The sequence below is a fragment of the Giraffa tippelskirchi genome, chromosome 1 (assembly GCF_054371585.1).
Source record: "Giraffa tippelskirchi isolate mGirTip1 chromosome 1, T2T-mGirTip1v1.2.pri, whole genome shotgun sequence".
Taxonomy (NCBI): domain Eukaryota; kingdom Metazoa; phylum Chordata; class Mammalia; order Artiodactyla; family Giraffidae; genus Giraffa; species Giraffa tippelskirchi.
Window position 1 is genome coordinate 73576834 of NC_137275.1, and position 16881 is coordinate 73593714.

Consider the following 16881-nt stretch of genomic DNA (forward strand, 5'->3'; position numbering starts at 1 on the left):
AGCACAGCACAGAAAGATTAAATAAATTGCTGAAGGTCACATAGCCAATCAGAGGATGAATTAGGATTTAATGAACACTGAGCCACTGAATTCCAGAGATTAATGGCACATGCTGTGCATTTACCTGCTTTTCAGAGCTGATGTACACAGGATGTGTCTGCACAGAACTAGAGAAATGACACCCTGTCTCTCTGTTTAGGACCTGGATGTGCAGCTCAAGGAGGCTCGACAGGAGAATTCAGAGTTGAAAAGCACGGCAAAAAAACTTGGGGAGAAGCTGGCCATTGCCAAAGATAAGCTGATGTTGCAGGAGTATCATGTGACACAGAAAACTGGTGAGATAACCCAGTTGATTTCCTTACAGAGCAAAGGTTGGCCACCAGTTTGACTTGGCACTGCTTGCAGCCTTGAGACTGTTAAGGAGCAGAATGGAGGGCAGGGCTCCTTGATCTGACCTGCCTGGTGGTGGGTCCCATCATGCAGGACACAAGCAAGCCAACACCCAGAGCTGCCACAGGTCAGATATCTAAAAGGCATGATGCAGAAGGATCTCTGGCTCCCAGATAGTTCTCCATCCAGTCCACCATAGTGCCTGAACTTCTCAGCTCTGGCTTTTCCCTAGACTTCAGTTCAGTTCAGTTCAGTCACTCACTTGTGTCTGACTCTTTGCGATCCCATGAATCGCAGCACGCCAGGCCTCCCTGTCCATCACCAACTCCTGGAGTTTACCCAAACTCATGTCCATTGAGTCAGTGATGCCATCCAACCATCTCATCCTCTGTTGTCCCCTTCTCCTCCCTCCCTCAATCTTTCCCAGCATCAGGGTCTTTTCAAATGAGTCAGCTCTTCGCATGAGGTGGCCAAAGTATTGGAGTTTCAGCCTCAACATCAGTCCTTCCAATGAACAGTCAGGACTGATCTCTTTTAGGATGGACTGGTTGGATCTCCTTGCAGTCCAAGGGACTCTCAAGAGTCTTCTCCAACACCACAGTTCAAAAGCATCAATTCTTCAGCACTCAGCTTTCCTTATACTCCAAATCTCACATCCAAACATGACTACTGGAAAAACCATAGTCTTGACGAGACGGACCTTTGTTGACAAAGTAACGTCTCTGCTTTTTAATATGCTATCTAGGTTGGTCATAACTTTACTTCCAAGGAGTTCAGTTCAGTTCAGTCGCTCAGTCGTGTCCGACTCTCTGCGACCCCATGAATTGCAGCACGCCAGGCCTCTCTGTCCATCACCAACTCCCGGAGTCTACCCAAACCCATGTTCATCGAGTCGGTGATGCCATCCAACCATCTCATCCTCTGTCGTCCCCTTCTCCTCCCGCCCCCAATACTACCCAGCATTAGGGTCTTTTCCAATGAGTCAACCCTTCGCATGAGGTGGCCAAAGTATTGGAGCTTCAGCTTCAACATCAGACCTTCCAATGAACACCCAGGATTGATCTCTTTTAGGATGGATTGATTGGATCTCCTTGCAGTCCAAGAAACTCTCAAGAGTCTTCTCCAACACCACAGTTCAAAAGCATCAATTTGGCGGCACTCAGCTTTCTTCACCGTCCAGCTCTCACATCCATACATGACCACTGGAAAAACCATAGTCTTGACTAGACGGACTTTTGTTGGCAAAGTAATGTCTCTGCTTTTAAACATGCTATCTAGGTTGGCCATAACCTTCCTTCCAAGTAGTAAGCGTCTTTTAATTTCATGGCTGCAGTCACCATCAGCAGTGATTCTGGAGCCCAAAAAAGTAAAGTCTGACACTGTTTCCACTGTTTCCCCATCTATTTCCCATGGAGTGATGGGACCAGATGCCATGATCTTAGTTTTCTGAACGTTGAGCTTTAAGCCAACTTTTTCACTCTCCTCCTTCACCTTCATCAAGAGGCTCTTTAGTTCTTCTTCACTTTCTGCCATAAGGGTGGTGTCATCCGCATATCTGAGGTTATTGATATTTCTCCCGGCAATCTTGATTCCAGCTTGTGCTTCTTCCAGCCCAGCGTTTCTCATGATGTACTCTGCATATAAGTTAAATAAGCAGGGTGACAATATACAGCCTTGACGTACTCCTTTTCCTATTTGGAACCAGTCTGTTGTTCCATGTCCAGTTCTAACTGTTGCTTCCTGACCTGCATACAGGTTTCTCAAGAGACAGGTCAGATGGTCTGGTATTCCCATCTCTTTCAGAATTTTCCACAGTTTATTGTGATCCACACAGTCAAAGGCTTTGGCATAGTCAATAAAGCAGAAATAGATGTTTTTCTGGAACTCTCTTGCTTTTTCGATGATCCAGCGGATATTGGCAATTTGATCTCTGGTTCCTCTGCCTTTTCTAAAACCAGCTTGAACATCTGGAAGTTCACGGTTCACGTATTGCTGAAGCCTGGCTTGGAGAATTTTGAGCATTACTTTACTAGCATGTGAGATGAGTGCAATTGTGCAGTAGTTTGAGCATTCTTTGGCATTGCCTTTCTTTGGGATTGGAACGAAGACTGACCTCTTCCAGTCCTGTGGCCACTGCTGAGTTTTCCAAATTTGCTGGCATATCGAGTGCAGCACTTTCACAGCATCACCTTTGAGGATTTGAAATAGCTCAACTGGAATTCCATCACCTCCACTAGCTTTGTTCGTAGTGATGCTTTCTAAGGCCCACTTGACTTCACATTCCAGGATGTCTGGCTCTAGGTGAGTGATCACACCATCGTGATTATCTGTGTTGTGAAGATCTTTTTTGTACAGTTCTTCTGTGTATTCTTGCCACCTCTTCTTAATATCTTCTGCTTCTGTTAGGTCCATACCATTTCTGTCCTTTATCGAGCCTATCTTTGCATGAAATGTTCCCTTGGTATCTCTAATTTTCTTGAAGAGGTCTCTAGTCTTTCCCAATCTGTTGTTTTCCTCTATTTGTTTGCACTGATCGCTGAGGAAGGCTTTCTTATCTCTCCTTGCTATTCTTTGGAACTCTGCATTCAGATGAGAATATCTTTCCTTTTCTCCTTTGCTTTTCACTTCTCTTCTCTTCCCAGCTATCTGTAAGGCCTCCTCAGACAGCCATTTTGCTTTTTTGCATTTCTTTTCCATGGGGATTTTCTTGATCCCTGTCTCCTGTACAATGTCACGAACCTCTGTCCATAGTTCATCAGGCATTCTGTCTATCAGGTCTAGTCCCTTAAATCTATTTGTCACTTCCACTGTATATTCATAAGGGATTTGATCTAGGTCATACCTGAATGGTCTAGTGGTTTTCCCTACTTTCTTCAATTTAAGTCTGAATTTGGCAATAAGCAGTTCATGATCTGAGCCTCAGTCTGCTCCTGGTCTTGTTTTTGCTGACTGTATAGAGCTTCTCCATCTTTGGCTGCAAAGAATATAATCAATCTGATTTCGGTGTTGACCATCTGGTGATGTCCACGTGTAGAGTCTTCTCTTGTGTTGTTGGAATAGGGTGTTTGGAATAGGGTGTTGGAATAGGGTGGAATAGGGTGTTCCAAGGAGTAAGCGTCTTTTAATTTCATGGCTGCAGTCACCATCTGCAGTGATTTTGTAGCCCCCCAAAATAAAGTCAGCCACTGTTTCCACTGTTTCCCCATCTATTTGCCATGAAGTGATGGGACCAGATGCCATGATCTTAGTTTTCTGAATGTTGAGCTTTAAGCCAACTTTTTCACTCTCCTCTTTCACTTTCATCAAGAGGCTCTTTAGTTCTTCTTCACTTTCTGCCATAAGGGTGGTGTCATCTGCATATCTGAGCCTATTGATATTTCTCCCAGCAATCTTGATTCCAGCTTGTGCTTCCTCCAGCCCAGCATTTCTCATGATGCACTTTGCATATAAGTTAAATAAGCAGGGTGACAATATACAGCCTTGACGTCCTCCTTTTCCTAATTGGAACCAGTCTGTTGTTCCATGTCCAGTTCTAACTGTTGCTTCCTGACCTGCATACAGGTTTCTCAAGAGGCAGGTCAGGTGATCTGGCATTCCCACCTCTTTCAGAATTTTCCACAGTTTATTGTGATCCACACAGTCAAAGGCTTTGGCATAGTCAAGAAAGCAGAAATAGATGTTTTTCTGGAACTCTCTTGGTTTTTTGATGATCCAGCGGATGTTGGCAATTTGATCTCTGGTTCCTCTGCCTTTTCTAAAACCAGCTTGAACACCTGGAAGTTCGTGGTTCGTGTATTGCTGAAGCCTGGCTTGGAGAATTTTGAGTGTTACTTTTACTAGCGTGTGAGATGCGTGCAATTGTGTGGTTGTTTGAACATTCTTTGGCATTGCCTTTCTTTGGGATTGGAATGGAAACTGACCTTTTCCAGTCCTGTGGCCACTGCTGAGTTCTCCAAATTTGCTGACATATTAGGTGCAGCACTTTCACAGCATCACCTTTGAGGATTTGAAATAGCTCAACTGGAATTCCATCACCTCCACTAGCTTTGTTTGTAGTGATGCTTCCTAAGGCCCATTTGACTTCACATTCCAGGATGTCTGGCTCTAGGTGAGTGATCCCTAGACTTAGACAACACTTTATACTCTAACATCTTTCACACAGTGATGTTATTGGGTGTTCCCAATAGTTTTGTGAGTTAGTATTGTCAGTATTCCATGTCACAGAAATTAACCGGAGAAAAGTTATGTGGCTAGCTTAAGGCCAGCCAGCTGGCTGGTGATAGAGTAAGATACATAGGTTATCTGACTCCAAAGTGCTTTCTTTGTTCAGGAACATCCTCAATTTTTTAACCTATGTAAAAGATGACTAGTTTAAGAAAGGAGAGCAGGGCAACTATATGAACTCAAGATGCTACTTGGGCAAAGACGACAATCACCGTCTGACCATACTTGATGCCAGAAGGCCATGGAGCATATGGGAGTTGAATAGCAGAATGGTAACCTGCAGAGGCCTCGGGCACAAGGCCCAGGCTGAGGGCATTCCCAATGATGTTGTAACCTGTGCTTACAGATGACATGAAGACAGAGAGAGTTTCAGAGAATGAAGTGCTAGGGAAAGAGAATGATTTGGAAGCCTGCAGTCTCCATCCTCAGCAGGACCAGAACTTTGCCAAGGAGTGTCCCTGCACAAAAGGAGGCACAGATACACAGGTAGTGTCTGACAAAGCCCTGGGAATGGAGCAGTCACAGGGGGCTCTGCTGGAGCAAGCTTCAGAGGGAGGCCAGCCCTGAACCATGATAGGTGTACTTGGAAGCAACAGGTCCCATAATTTCAGGGGTGAATGTATAGGTGTGAAGTTCCAGCCAATGTCCTGCCAACTGCATGTCATTTGAAACTAGGAGACTGAGAATGTAGCAGAATTCTCCCAACACCTTACCACCAGCTCCTGGGAAACTGGAAACTTGCTTAAGATTCCTGCTATATGTTCCCAGTCAAAACAAAGCTGTTTTGTTTTTTTTTCTTAGAAAGCACTGTAGTGTGGGCTGGAATACCTGATCCTATGACAATAGATGCAGCACTCCAAAAAGTCCTTTTCCGATGGTGGATAAAGTGAAGTTTCTTACAAATTTCAAACATGTCCTCTTACAAATTTTACTCTACCTTGTTATACGTGCTTTAAAATCAGTAATCAACATTGTAGAAGTTGCACAAAAGACAAATGGTGATTTCCTGTTCTCTACACCCTGGCAGTTTTACAAGCCCTTTTTCTTTTCATAGACCAGGAAAGAAGCATGTATTGAGACAGAATATATGAAGCAAAAATATGAAGAAGATGTTCGCAAAATCAAACATCAGACAGAAGAGGAGAAGAAACATCTCAAAGACCAGCTGATGAAGCGCCTAGAAGACGTGGTAAAGAAGCACACGGTGGAAATCAAGTCAGTTCGCTCGTCGGTGGAGGCTGAAAGGAAAAGGCTGCAGAAGGTGAGACTCCATTCCAGAGATACCGTTGCTTTTGTTGTTCCTTGCCTCTGCCTCCTTCCTTTTCTGTTTGTTTCTTCTTTCCTTCCTCAAACATTTATTGATCTCCTATTGTGTACAGATCTCAGCTAGTTCTCTGACCAAACGAATTTCAGTGTCTTTTGGAGGAGACAGAGCACCCCAAGACCATGAGACAGTAGGGCTTAGAGTCATTAGCATGGGGTGGAATTGTGTCATATGAGTGTTTAACTTAGGGAAATTCAAATCCTCTATTCTACAAAAGCAGAGAGAAATAACATGAAGTGAACACATGGACCTGGCAGACTGCCTGGATTCAAATCCCAGCTCTGCCACCCTCCAGCTGTGGACAATTGGGTCCCTCACAGAAAATCTCTGTGGGCCACAGGTTCCTCATTTATAAAACAGATGTTGATAATAGCACCTAACAGAGTAGCTGTGAGGATTACATGAAGTTATCCATGTGAAAAAACAAAGCAGATCGTAGTGCCTGGGGTGTAATAGGCACTAGGTGAATGCAGGTAATTGATTAATCAGTGGGTTGGCAGTGGGAGAGAAGTTTCTCAGCCTCTGAATACTGCTCCAAGTTCCCACAAAAGGAGGTGCTTTCTGCTGAGAAGGAACGCAAAGCCTCATCCCTTGTGTTTGCTGAGGAAAGCAAATAACATATGTATTTGAATGTTTTAGGAAAAGAGTGAAGTGAATCAGCATTATTGTGAGCATAGGTGGTGCTTTAATTATTATAAGAAGGCTTCTTTGTAATCTAAGAACTTGCATTAACAGCTCTGAGTTTTCACTGAAAGAGAATCATATATCACTGAGGAATGCAGTGTGTGGTGGTGAAAAGTAGTAGATACTCAATAAATATGTGTTGGATAAATAAATGAACTCATGAAAGACTAGTATTGGGTCCAAGTCCTGACTCTTTGATTGGCTTTATGACCATGAACTAGTCACTTAACCTTTCCAAAAATAAAGGTAATTACTTTGGGGGCTTGTTATGTCCATTAAATATGGTTTTGTATATAAACTCTTAGCTCAGTGCATAAACATGTACTCAAAGTTTGATGAACAGTGGTTGTGGTTAGTTACCATGCGCATTAGATGACGTCATGTGTGATAATATTATTTAGTGCCCACTATACTTTATAAAGCACTTATTCTTATGAACACATTTAATCCTTCTAACAGGGTTGCAAAATGAGGGTTCATACCCCCATTTCAGAGATGAGAAAACTGAGGCTCAAAGATGTTATATATCTGCTCACACAGACAGTGAATGGTGTAGCCACGTTAAAACCCAACAGCCTGACTCCAGAGCCCATGATTTCCCATCCCTGCACAGGATGCGAAGCAGCTGTATTGAAAGCACTTTCCTCCCGATGAGCAGTAACTGGTTACACAAATCCAGCCCTCATGTAGCTGAACCCTCTTTCTATCCTGAGCCACAGTCAGTGGGAGGGATGGTTACTCTCTTGGAGCTACAGGTTGCCCTGGTAACCTGTCAGCCAAGCCTGACTCTGAGTGTAGAAATTCCATTTCAGCTCTAATCAGGGGCATGGATCCATTTGGGAAATTAATCATGTAGAAATAAATTACATTTCCTCCTTTTTAAAAAAAAATTATTATCATTTCTACAATCTGAGGACATAAATTATATAAATTAGGCCATGCAGACTAGAGGAAGGTAAAACCTTGAAGAGGCCCCAAATCAGGTGTTCATGGACTAAAAATAGATACCTGTTTCTCCTGTAGAGTTAAGAGGGCACTGTTTCTTTGGGCCCTTGAGTATAAGTGTGTTATGTATCCTGAATACTACCTTAACCTGAAAAAGATGCTACAGGAGAAGGGCTGGAGTTGACCCAGAAGGCCTATCTGCCTTCCCTATCGTGGGATTAGAGGATAATATTACTTAATCTTCACGGACAGAGCAGAGTACATGTCCTATAATTAGCATTTGCCCACACATTCTTAGAGCAGTAGGGACTCTTTTGAGTCCCTACTGAGCTGTGCTAGACACTGCTGCATTCTATACCTCATTTGTGTCACTTATGATTATGGGTGTCAGGCATCACAAACCCACCCTGGGCACTTTAGGCAAGAAAGTGATGTAGTAAAGGGCAATGAGAAGCTTTCTGGAAAACCAGGGAACCGGGCTTGGCAGCTATTCATTCAGTGATGAGGACATGCCTGCCACCACCTCTGAGACCAGACCTGCCATGTACACAGCTGACAACCAGCAACAACGGGCCCTGGACATTGCCTACAGAACTGCACTGTCCAATTTGGTAGCCCCTTGTGGTTATTTACATTTAAATTAAAAACAACTAAATAATATTTTAAATTCAGTTCCTCAGGTGAGCTAACCATATCCCAAGTGCTTAATTGCCATATGTGGCTAATGGCTCCCAGAATGGATAGCACAGTGCTGAAGGACTTCTACACATAAGCTGCACTGTATTTTAGAATATTTCCATCATCCCGGAAATGTCTGTCAGTCAGAGCTGCTATAGAATGGCTGGTGCTGCTGCCCCTGGGAAATGCAGTTGCCAGATCCTTTTTGTTTCAGTGACTCCAGCTTGTACATATTGATGGCTTCCGATTTGAAATCCAGAGTGAGTGTGTCTGATTGGTCACATGCCCTCAGTCCCCTTTGGAAGTGGGTTTGGGAAGGTAAGTCTGACATTTTCTGGTTTTGTGGTGGGAGGATGGCTCTGATGTATCAGATGGAGAATCTCTCAAACATTCCGAGAAGGATCAGATGCTGTGCAGCTAAAAGGAATGACAGCTCTCCAGTCCACGATTTATTTCTTACCTTAGCCCTGTAGGCAGGGGTTGCTTTCCCATTTCGCAGATGAAGAACCTGAGAAATAAAGTCGCTTGAATATCACATGAATTGGATGTGAATCATGGCAGCATAACCTTTGCTCTCTGTCTATGTAGTAAGGCAGAATAAACATTGCCCTGGGCCTTGGAGTGTAGCCTTTAGGTCTTCACCCTGCCAGCATCCCTTTCTGGTTTATTTATCATTCATTGAATGCATACTTGATGTTTTGAGCAATGCAGGGATATAGGAATCAGCCATGCCTTCAAAGAGCTCACCGTCTAGTAGGAGAAACAAGACATGCACTCAAACATCAGTCAAGTCAGAGTGTAAGAAGTGCTGTGCCTGGGGAAAGAGCCTCATTGTCAAATCTTGAATAAGTTAACCCAAACCATTCTAGGCCTCTGCTTTCTAATTTCAATAATAAATATGAATGTGAATGATTTTCTCAAATTTTTTCAACTTTTTATTTCTACCGACTCCCCATATACTCTGTTATTTAAAAATAGGTTACTTAATTTCCAAATATTTAGAACCATACCAGATATCTCCCTCTACTTGAATCAGCCATAGGTATTCATATATCCCCTCCCTTTTGAACCTCCCTCCCATCTCCCTCCCCATCCCACCCCTCTAGGTTGATACAGAGCCCCTGTTTGAGTTACCTGAGCCATACAGCAAATTCCTGTTGGCTATCTATTTTACATATGGAATGTAGGTTTCCATGTTACTCTTTCCATACATCTCACCCTCTCCTCCCCTCTTCCCACGTCCATAAGTCTATTCTCTATGTCTGTTTCTCCATTGCTGCCCTGTAAATAAATTCTTCAGTACCATTTTTCTAGATTCCGTATATATGTATTAGAATATGATATTTATTGTTCTCTTTCTGACTCTCTCTCTCTGGTAGTCTGGGGTCTTGGAGTCAGTGCTCCCACTCCAAGGGCTCAGGGCTTGATCTCTGGTTGGGAACAAAGATTCCACAAGTGGTTTGTTGTGGCATTAAGTGAGATTAAAACAATATCCAAAAACGAGGAGCCAAAGATGAACCCCAAACAAATGGCAGTTACAAAATCAGGCAAATAATAATTAAAATAATGGAATACACACACACACGTATATATACACACTGAAGAGCAAAGTCAACACAGTCCGACAAAAATAAAGTACAGTAGATTGACCCAGAAAACAAAGGAAATAAAAAATTCTATTTACCAGTTAAGAACAAAATTAACTAAAGCACAAACTGGAAAACAAAACTAAAGCAAGGTGCCAAGTGGGGAATGAAGCAATGAAAACAAAACTAATAAATATGTAGAGAGGAAAGAAAAGAAGGAATAGATATGCAAAGTTAAATAGAAGTAGATGAAGAAGATTTATATACATTAAAGATTAACTGCAAGGGGAAAAGAACTAGGAAAGGCAAACAAAGGAATAAATGTGGAAAAAATATAATAGGTTTAAAAAAATTAAAAATTAAAATTATAAAGAGAAAAGAAAAAAAGGGGGGGGAACTCCACAGAACTGCAAAAGCCCAAAGTAGAGGCAGAGGTTTATAACAACAATAAATAATGTGAGTGAGAAAAAAAAAAAGCTCAAAAGCTTAATTAGATTTCATAGTGCAAAAAAAAAAAAAAATTGACAACTAAAACAGAGGTGGGGGGCGGGGGGGAAGGAAAAAAAGAGAAAAAAATCCAAAGGAATCTACAGAACAAGTCAAAACATGAGAATAATGAATGTTTTTCTTGAGTCACTGCTGTCAGAGTCCTTTCCCTCGCTGGGGTCACAGTCGACCTCACCTCCCTAGCATGCCCTCCAACACTGCTAATCTCTGTTCCTGCTGTGGGGGCAGCTCAGATTCTAATCTGGTCCTGCTCCTGTGTGTTCTTGCCTCCAGTGTCTCTAGCTATCAGAACTAGTGCATTTTCTCTTTTTTTTAATTTATTTATCTTTTTTTTTTACTTTACAATATTGTATCGGTTTTGCCATACATTGACATGAATCTGCCATGGGTGTACATGTGTTCCCCTTCCAGAACCCCCCTCCCTCCTCCCTCCCCATCCCATCCCTCTTGGTCATCCCAGTGCACCAGCCCCAAGCACCCTGTATCATGCATTTGTGGGAGCTCTCAATGACCTTTTATATATTCCATAGATACAGAGTCTGCCTAGTTGATCATGTGGATTTAATCTGAAGCTTGTACAACTGGTGGGAAGGTTTTGGGTCTTATTCCTTAGCCACACTGCCGTTAGGTTTCAATTGTGGTTTGATTTCCATCTCTACATGTGGGTCGTCCACTGGGGTTTGCTTCTGAGGCTGCCCTGGAGGACTTGGGTTTGCCCTGTGAGGGAGGGGTGTGGAGGTGGTGCAGCTGCTTGGGTTGCAGGGGTTCTGGAAGCACCAGGTACACAGGGGAGTTGGCGGCTACGGTAGCAGGAATATAGTGCTCTAGAAGGGTATGGCAACCGGTATTGGCCAATACACTTCCATATTCTGCCTTGAAAACCCCCCTCACTGACAGAGAAGTCTGGCAGGCCACAGTCTACAGGGTTGCAAAGAGTCTGGACATGACTGAAATGACCCTGAGCGCATAGACACAAGACTTTTTTTGCCTGTGGCAGCTTTGCCCCAGTGAGAGTTGTGCGTGAAGGTGGCACAGTTGCTTGGCTTGCAGGGACCCTGGTGGCGCCAAGTGTGCAGGGACACAGACTGCCTCTGCTGCAGGAGTTATGGCCCTATCAGAGTCTTTTTTCTGAGCATCTTGTAGCTGGCGATCAGAAGGCCTCTTTGGCCAGTCTTTCTTTGTAGCTCCGCCCATTCAGGCACTTAGAGGGCTCCCTTGCCTGGGGTCCTTTTCTGTTTTTCCATGTGTCAGGCACATAGAGGGGCTCCCCTGGCTGGGATCCTACTGTATAGATCAGTGCAGTGCCTCAGGCACTTGAAGGGGTCCTACTCTGTAGTTCAGTGCATCAGGTGTTTGATGGGCCAGCCTCTCTATCGTTCATATACCAATGCTGGCATGTGGGGAGAGAGAGGCAATGGTGATGGCTCCACCCCCTATGCATGACTCAGCAGTATTGCCTTGCTTCCATGGCTGCCCAGCTTTCCTCTACAGGCATTTCGCACCACAATCTCCTCCCTCACATCCCCTCGATCTGTCTCTCTGCAGTCAACAGCACCCCTCGCCTTGAGATTGCTCCACAATCCCTAAACTCCAGCTCCAAGCTGCTGCGCCTTCCAGGGGACCTGCGTCCCTGTCTTGGGTATGAATGGCTGTGGCAAGTACTGTCTGATTCTCACTCCATTTAGGCTTCCACAGATCAGCTGTTTCACTCTCAGCCTTAAATGGTTCTCCTCTGACTCAGACAATTGCCCCAATGTGGGGATTGGACCCGTACTTCAGTTCCCCCACCTGCCGAGGGCGATCCAGTCCTACTAACACTCCTGTTTTTCCCCCAGTTCCTTCATCCTACTGAATTTTGCGTGGTTCTATACATTCTTTTCCCCTGGTCAGGTATTCCTGTCTGCTCTCAGCTGGTGTTCTGCATGCATTTCTGTGTCTGAAGGTGTATTCCTGATGTATCCATGAAGAGAGATGTACTCCACGTCTACCTACTCCTCCGCCATCTTATTCTCCTGCCTTAATTTTTGAAGGTTATTTGCTGGATATAGAATTCTAGCTTAACAGTTTCGTTCTTTGAGCACTTGAAAGATGCTGTTCAATTTTTTGGTTTTTTTGTTTGTTTGTATTTTCGTCAAATGAAAAGTTGGTATCCACTCTTACCTGTTCTCCCCAGAGCATAGTGTGTCTTTTGTTTTGTGACCACTTATAAGATTTTTTTTTTCTCTATCATTGGTTTCTATAATTTGATTATAGTATGTCATGGTATGATATACTTTGTGTTTTTCTGTTTGAGGTTCACTGGAATCTTGAATCTATGGGTTATAGTTTCTTCTGTATTCATATTTTTAATTGAAGTATAGTTTATTACAATATTGTCCTGTGGGTTATAGTTTTTATACAGTTTGGAAATTATAAGATCATCATCTCTTCTGCCTCCCTGCTCTGAATGACGCCTCCCCACTCTGAGTGACATTTCAGGCTTTGTACTGGTTTACTCTTTCAGCTGAACTTTACTATATATACATACCAAATAGTAATTTTTCTTCTTGAAAAACGTTAACATGTTTTCCTTTAAAATGCGAACTGAAATCTCTGCTTGGTAATTTTCTGTGGTTGCATATTTGTTGTTCCCATCACAGTGGCTCCTTTATGTGCCTTTTCTTAAATTGCTAGTAATTGTGGACAATCTAGACAAGAAAAGTAGAAAAACTGGGAGCCCTGCTTTTGTCTCTTATCAGCCACTGGGTCTGCTCTGTGTGAAATGGATGCAATAAAGCCATTGTCCATGAGTATTTTGAGAGTTAAATGAGAATAGAGCTTATGAAGTACTCTGTGAATCCTGTGAGTTAATAGCTCATGGAGTCTTCTTGCTGGGGTGGGATGCAACAATTTATATATTTGAAAGCAACTGTCTCCTTTTTCCTCATGTTCTTGTCTTTGTAGCTGTTTTTTCTCTTTACTTAAGTTAAGAAGAGACTGTTAATGATTCCTGTTAAAGTCCTTAAGGTCACTTTGGAATGAGCTGGACATGGTCATGCTTCCTTTTAATCTGTGTTTTCCATGTGACCCAGAGCTCTTTGTTTTCTGAAAATAAACCACATACTATTCTGCACCTAAAATGTGGCTTACTAATGACAAAAACTGCTGCAGAAATCAGTTATTCCCATCTGTGGGGAAATTTTTTTCCCTTTAGGTCCATTTGTCAAGGCAACAGCTGAAGCTGTGGTTGATTACATGTACCCCAGAAAATTAGGCTGTATAAAATTAGAAATAGCCACTGCTTTATGCTAAGAGTCTTTCTCTCAGGGGCTTTCACTGTGCTGTTACTGCGAACATGCTTTGGCAGAGTTAGCAAGTGTCTGCACCAATAAACACATTAAGCAAAACTTTTGTTCAATAAAAGATTCTGTGAATGAGGGCTAAATAATGAAGTCAAAAATCAGACTTTTTGCAGAGAGGATGGCCTTATTTCTGATGGTTGTATACGTTATCTCAACTTGTTTCAAACAAAAAGATAATTTATCTATTGTCTTTAGAAAATGAACTTTCTGAAACAGCAAGCCCTGCAAAAGGAGATGATGGGTTTACTGAAGACCTTGTACATGGGCTAAGTGTCCACATCATGCGGCCCTTACAATCTAATCACATCCCTTTTTTTCTCTCTTATATGACTGACCCCAAGGACAATGCTAAGTGCCACCCCAAGGCCACTAGACTGGCCTGTGATTGGTCCCATAGGAAGTGTAAATATGTCATGTAGATGATCAGTAGCAGCATCTTTTTAGATGGTCAGGTTAGAAATCCAGGAGTCAGAAATTTAGAAATCCATGACTTCTGTCTCATTATTCATGCTCAATCAGCCATAATGTCTATTCATTCTGTAGTTGATCCTTGAACAATGTGAGAATTAATCCAAGTATAATTTATAGTAGGTTGTTCATGTCTCCAGTTCCTCCACATCCTCTGACCACAGACTATATAGTGCTGTAGTAGTTACCGTTGAAAAATGTCCATGTATAACTGAACCCACACAGGCAGGGAAGAAACACAGCAAAGCAATCATCCTTTCCTGAGTTCATATCTTGACTCTTCCACATACTGGCTGCATGACCCTTGGCAAGTTGTTTTAACTTCTTCAAGCTTCATTTCTTTATTTGTATAATGAGCTTTAACAATACTACCTAGCTCATACAGATTTCATAAGGATCAACGAGATGATCTGTGAAAAGTGCTCAGAAAATGATACACACTCAGTAGATGTCAGTTGCTAATATGTCCGTCTACTCACAATTAGAGCATAAAGGTCTGTAATCAATTGTCACCATCCAACATGACATTTCCTGCATTATAGCTGTTGACTTTGCTGCCTGTCTTTTCCACACAATTGTGAGCTCCTGGTGAGTAGGCATAGTGTCTTTTTTATCCCCAGCTTCAGGAACAGTGCCAAACACTTGGTAGGTCTCAATAAATATTTGGTGAATGAATAAATGACTTAATGTCTACCTAAAGTTCAGCTGTCTGGCTCTAGGTGAGTGATCACACCATCGTGCTTATCTGGGTCATTAAGAGCTTTCTGTATAGTTTTTCTGTGTATCACTCACCTAGAGCCAGACATCCTGGAATGTGAAGTCAAGTGGGCCTTAGGAAGCATCACTGCAAACAAAGCTAGTAGAGGTGAGCTATTTCAAATAGTTGAGCTATTTCAAATCCTAAAAGATGATGCTGTTAAGGTGCTATGCTCAATATGCCAGCAAATTTGGAAAACTCAGCAGTGGCCACAGGACTTGAAAAGGTCAGTTTTCATTCCAATCCCAAAGAAAGGCAATGCCAAAGAATATTCAAACTACCGCATAATTGCATTCATCTCACACAGTAGCAAAATAGTTCTCAAAATTGTCCAAGTTAGGCTTCAACAGTACATGAATCAAGAACTTCCAGATATTCAAGCTAGATTTAGAAAAAGCAGAGGAAGCAGAGATCAAATTGCCAACATCCATTGGATCATAGAAAAAGCAAGAGAATTCCAGAAAAACATCTACTTCTGCTTTATGAATATGGCAAAGCCTTTGACTGTGTGGATCACAACAAACTGTGGAAAGTTCTTCAAGAGATGGGAATACCAGACCACCTTACCTGCCTCCTGAGAAACCTGTATGCAGGTCAAGAAGCAACAGTTACAACCAGACATGGAACAATGGACTGGTTCCAAATTGGGAAAGGAGTATGTCAAGGCTGTATGTTGTCACCCTGCTTATTTCTTATATCAGAGTACATCATGTGAATGCCAGGCTGAATGAAGCTCAAGCTTGGAATCAAGATTGCCAGGAGAAATATCAATAGCCTCAGATATGCAGATGATTCCACCATTATGGCAAAAAGCAAAGAGGAACTAAAGAGCCTCTTGATGAAAGTGAGAGAGTGAAAAGGCTGACTTAAAACTCAACATTCGAGGCGGGGCTAAGATGGCGGAGGAATAGGACGGAGAGACCACTCTCTCCTCTACAAATTTATCGAAAGAACATCTGAACGCTGACCAAACTTCACAAAACTACTTCTGAAGGCTGGCTGAGGACGTCAGGCTTTCACAAAAACTGCGCATTATCTTCAAAAGAGGTAGGAGAAATTATAAAAGATAAAAAGAGAGACAAAAGAGTTAGGGACGGAGACCCGTCCCGGGGAGGGAGTCGTAAAAGAGGAGGAATTTCCAAGCACCAGGAAACCCTCTCACCGGCGGGTGTGGGGGAGGATTTTTTATCTCGGAGGGCAACGTAACTGGGAGGAAAAAATAAATAAAATCCACAGATTACGTGCCTAAAGCAACTCCCAGCAAAGAACCCCAGACGCTCGCATCATCCGCCACCAGCAAGTGGGGGCTGAACGGAGAGGAGCGGGCGGCATTGCCTAGGGTAAGGACCGGGCCCGAGTGCCCCGAGGGCGATCTGAGGGAGCTAACGTGAGATAGTAACCTAAACTGTGGGACAGCGAGAGAGAGAGAACTATCCCGCGAAAAGCCCAACTCTAAGGCACTGCCGGCCCGCTCACAGAACAAAGGACTGAGCGATACCAGAGGAGAGCTAGCCGGCTGCGGACCGCCCCATCCCCCGCCGGACACAGCGGGCAGGCGGGGCCCGCCAGAGCCGGAAAGGGGCAAACTCGGCTCCAGAGAGGGCACCCCCTACCAAACTGCAAACAGGCTCCCAGTTTCTAAGCAAAGACTGCCTGAGATCCCGGAGGGTCGACAGCCGCCGGGAGGGTCGCAGCCAGAGACCAGCTCCCCAGAACCGACACAAAGCACACCGGAGCCGGGCGCGCCCGTAAACCGAGGCGGGGACCAGGGTGGTGATAAGCCGCACCGCCCCAACAGGGGACAGCGCCCTCGCCAAACTTCTGGCCGCCTGGGCAGCTCCGACCGGGAACGGCACAAGCCGCGGGCGAAACCGAGTCTGCGCCTTTGTGGAGTAACCGGGAGCCTGAACCTGAGCGGCTTAGACCTGGGAAGTGCACGCAGCTCAGGGCCCGCTCCCCGGCCGAGTAACCTGAAGC

At 43.7% G+C, this 16881-nt stretch overlaps 1 protein-coding gene across 3 annotated transcripts in view; it reads left to right on the forward strand.

Moving 5' to 3' along the window:
* FAM184B (family with sequence similarity 184 member B) overlaps window positions 1-16881 on the forward strand; it is a 161803-nt gene that overhangs the window by 93639 nt on the left and 51283 nt on the right. For all 3 annotated transcript variants that reach the window (XM_081593534.1, XM_081593524.1, XM_081593543.1), the window contains exons 3-5: window positions 200-335; window positions 4961-5100; window positions 5669-5875. In XM_081593534.1, coding sequence (XP_081449660.1) covers window positions 200-335; window positions 4961-5100; window positions 5669-5875 — 483 coding nt within the window. The remainder of the gene's footprint in view (window positions 1-199; window positions 336-4960; window positions 5101-5668; window positions 5876-16881) is intronic.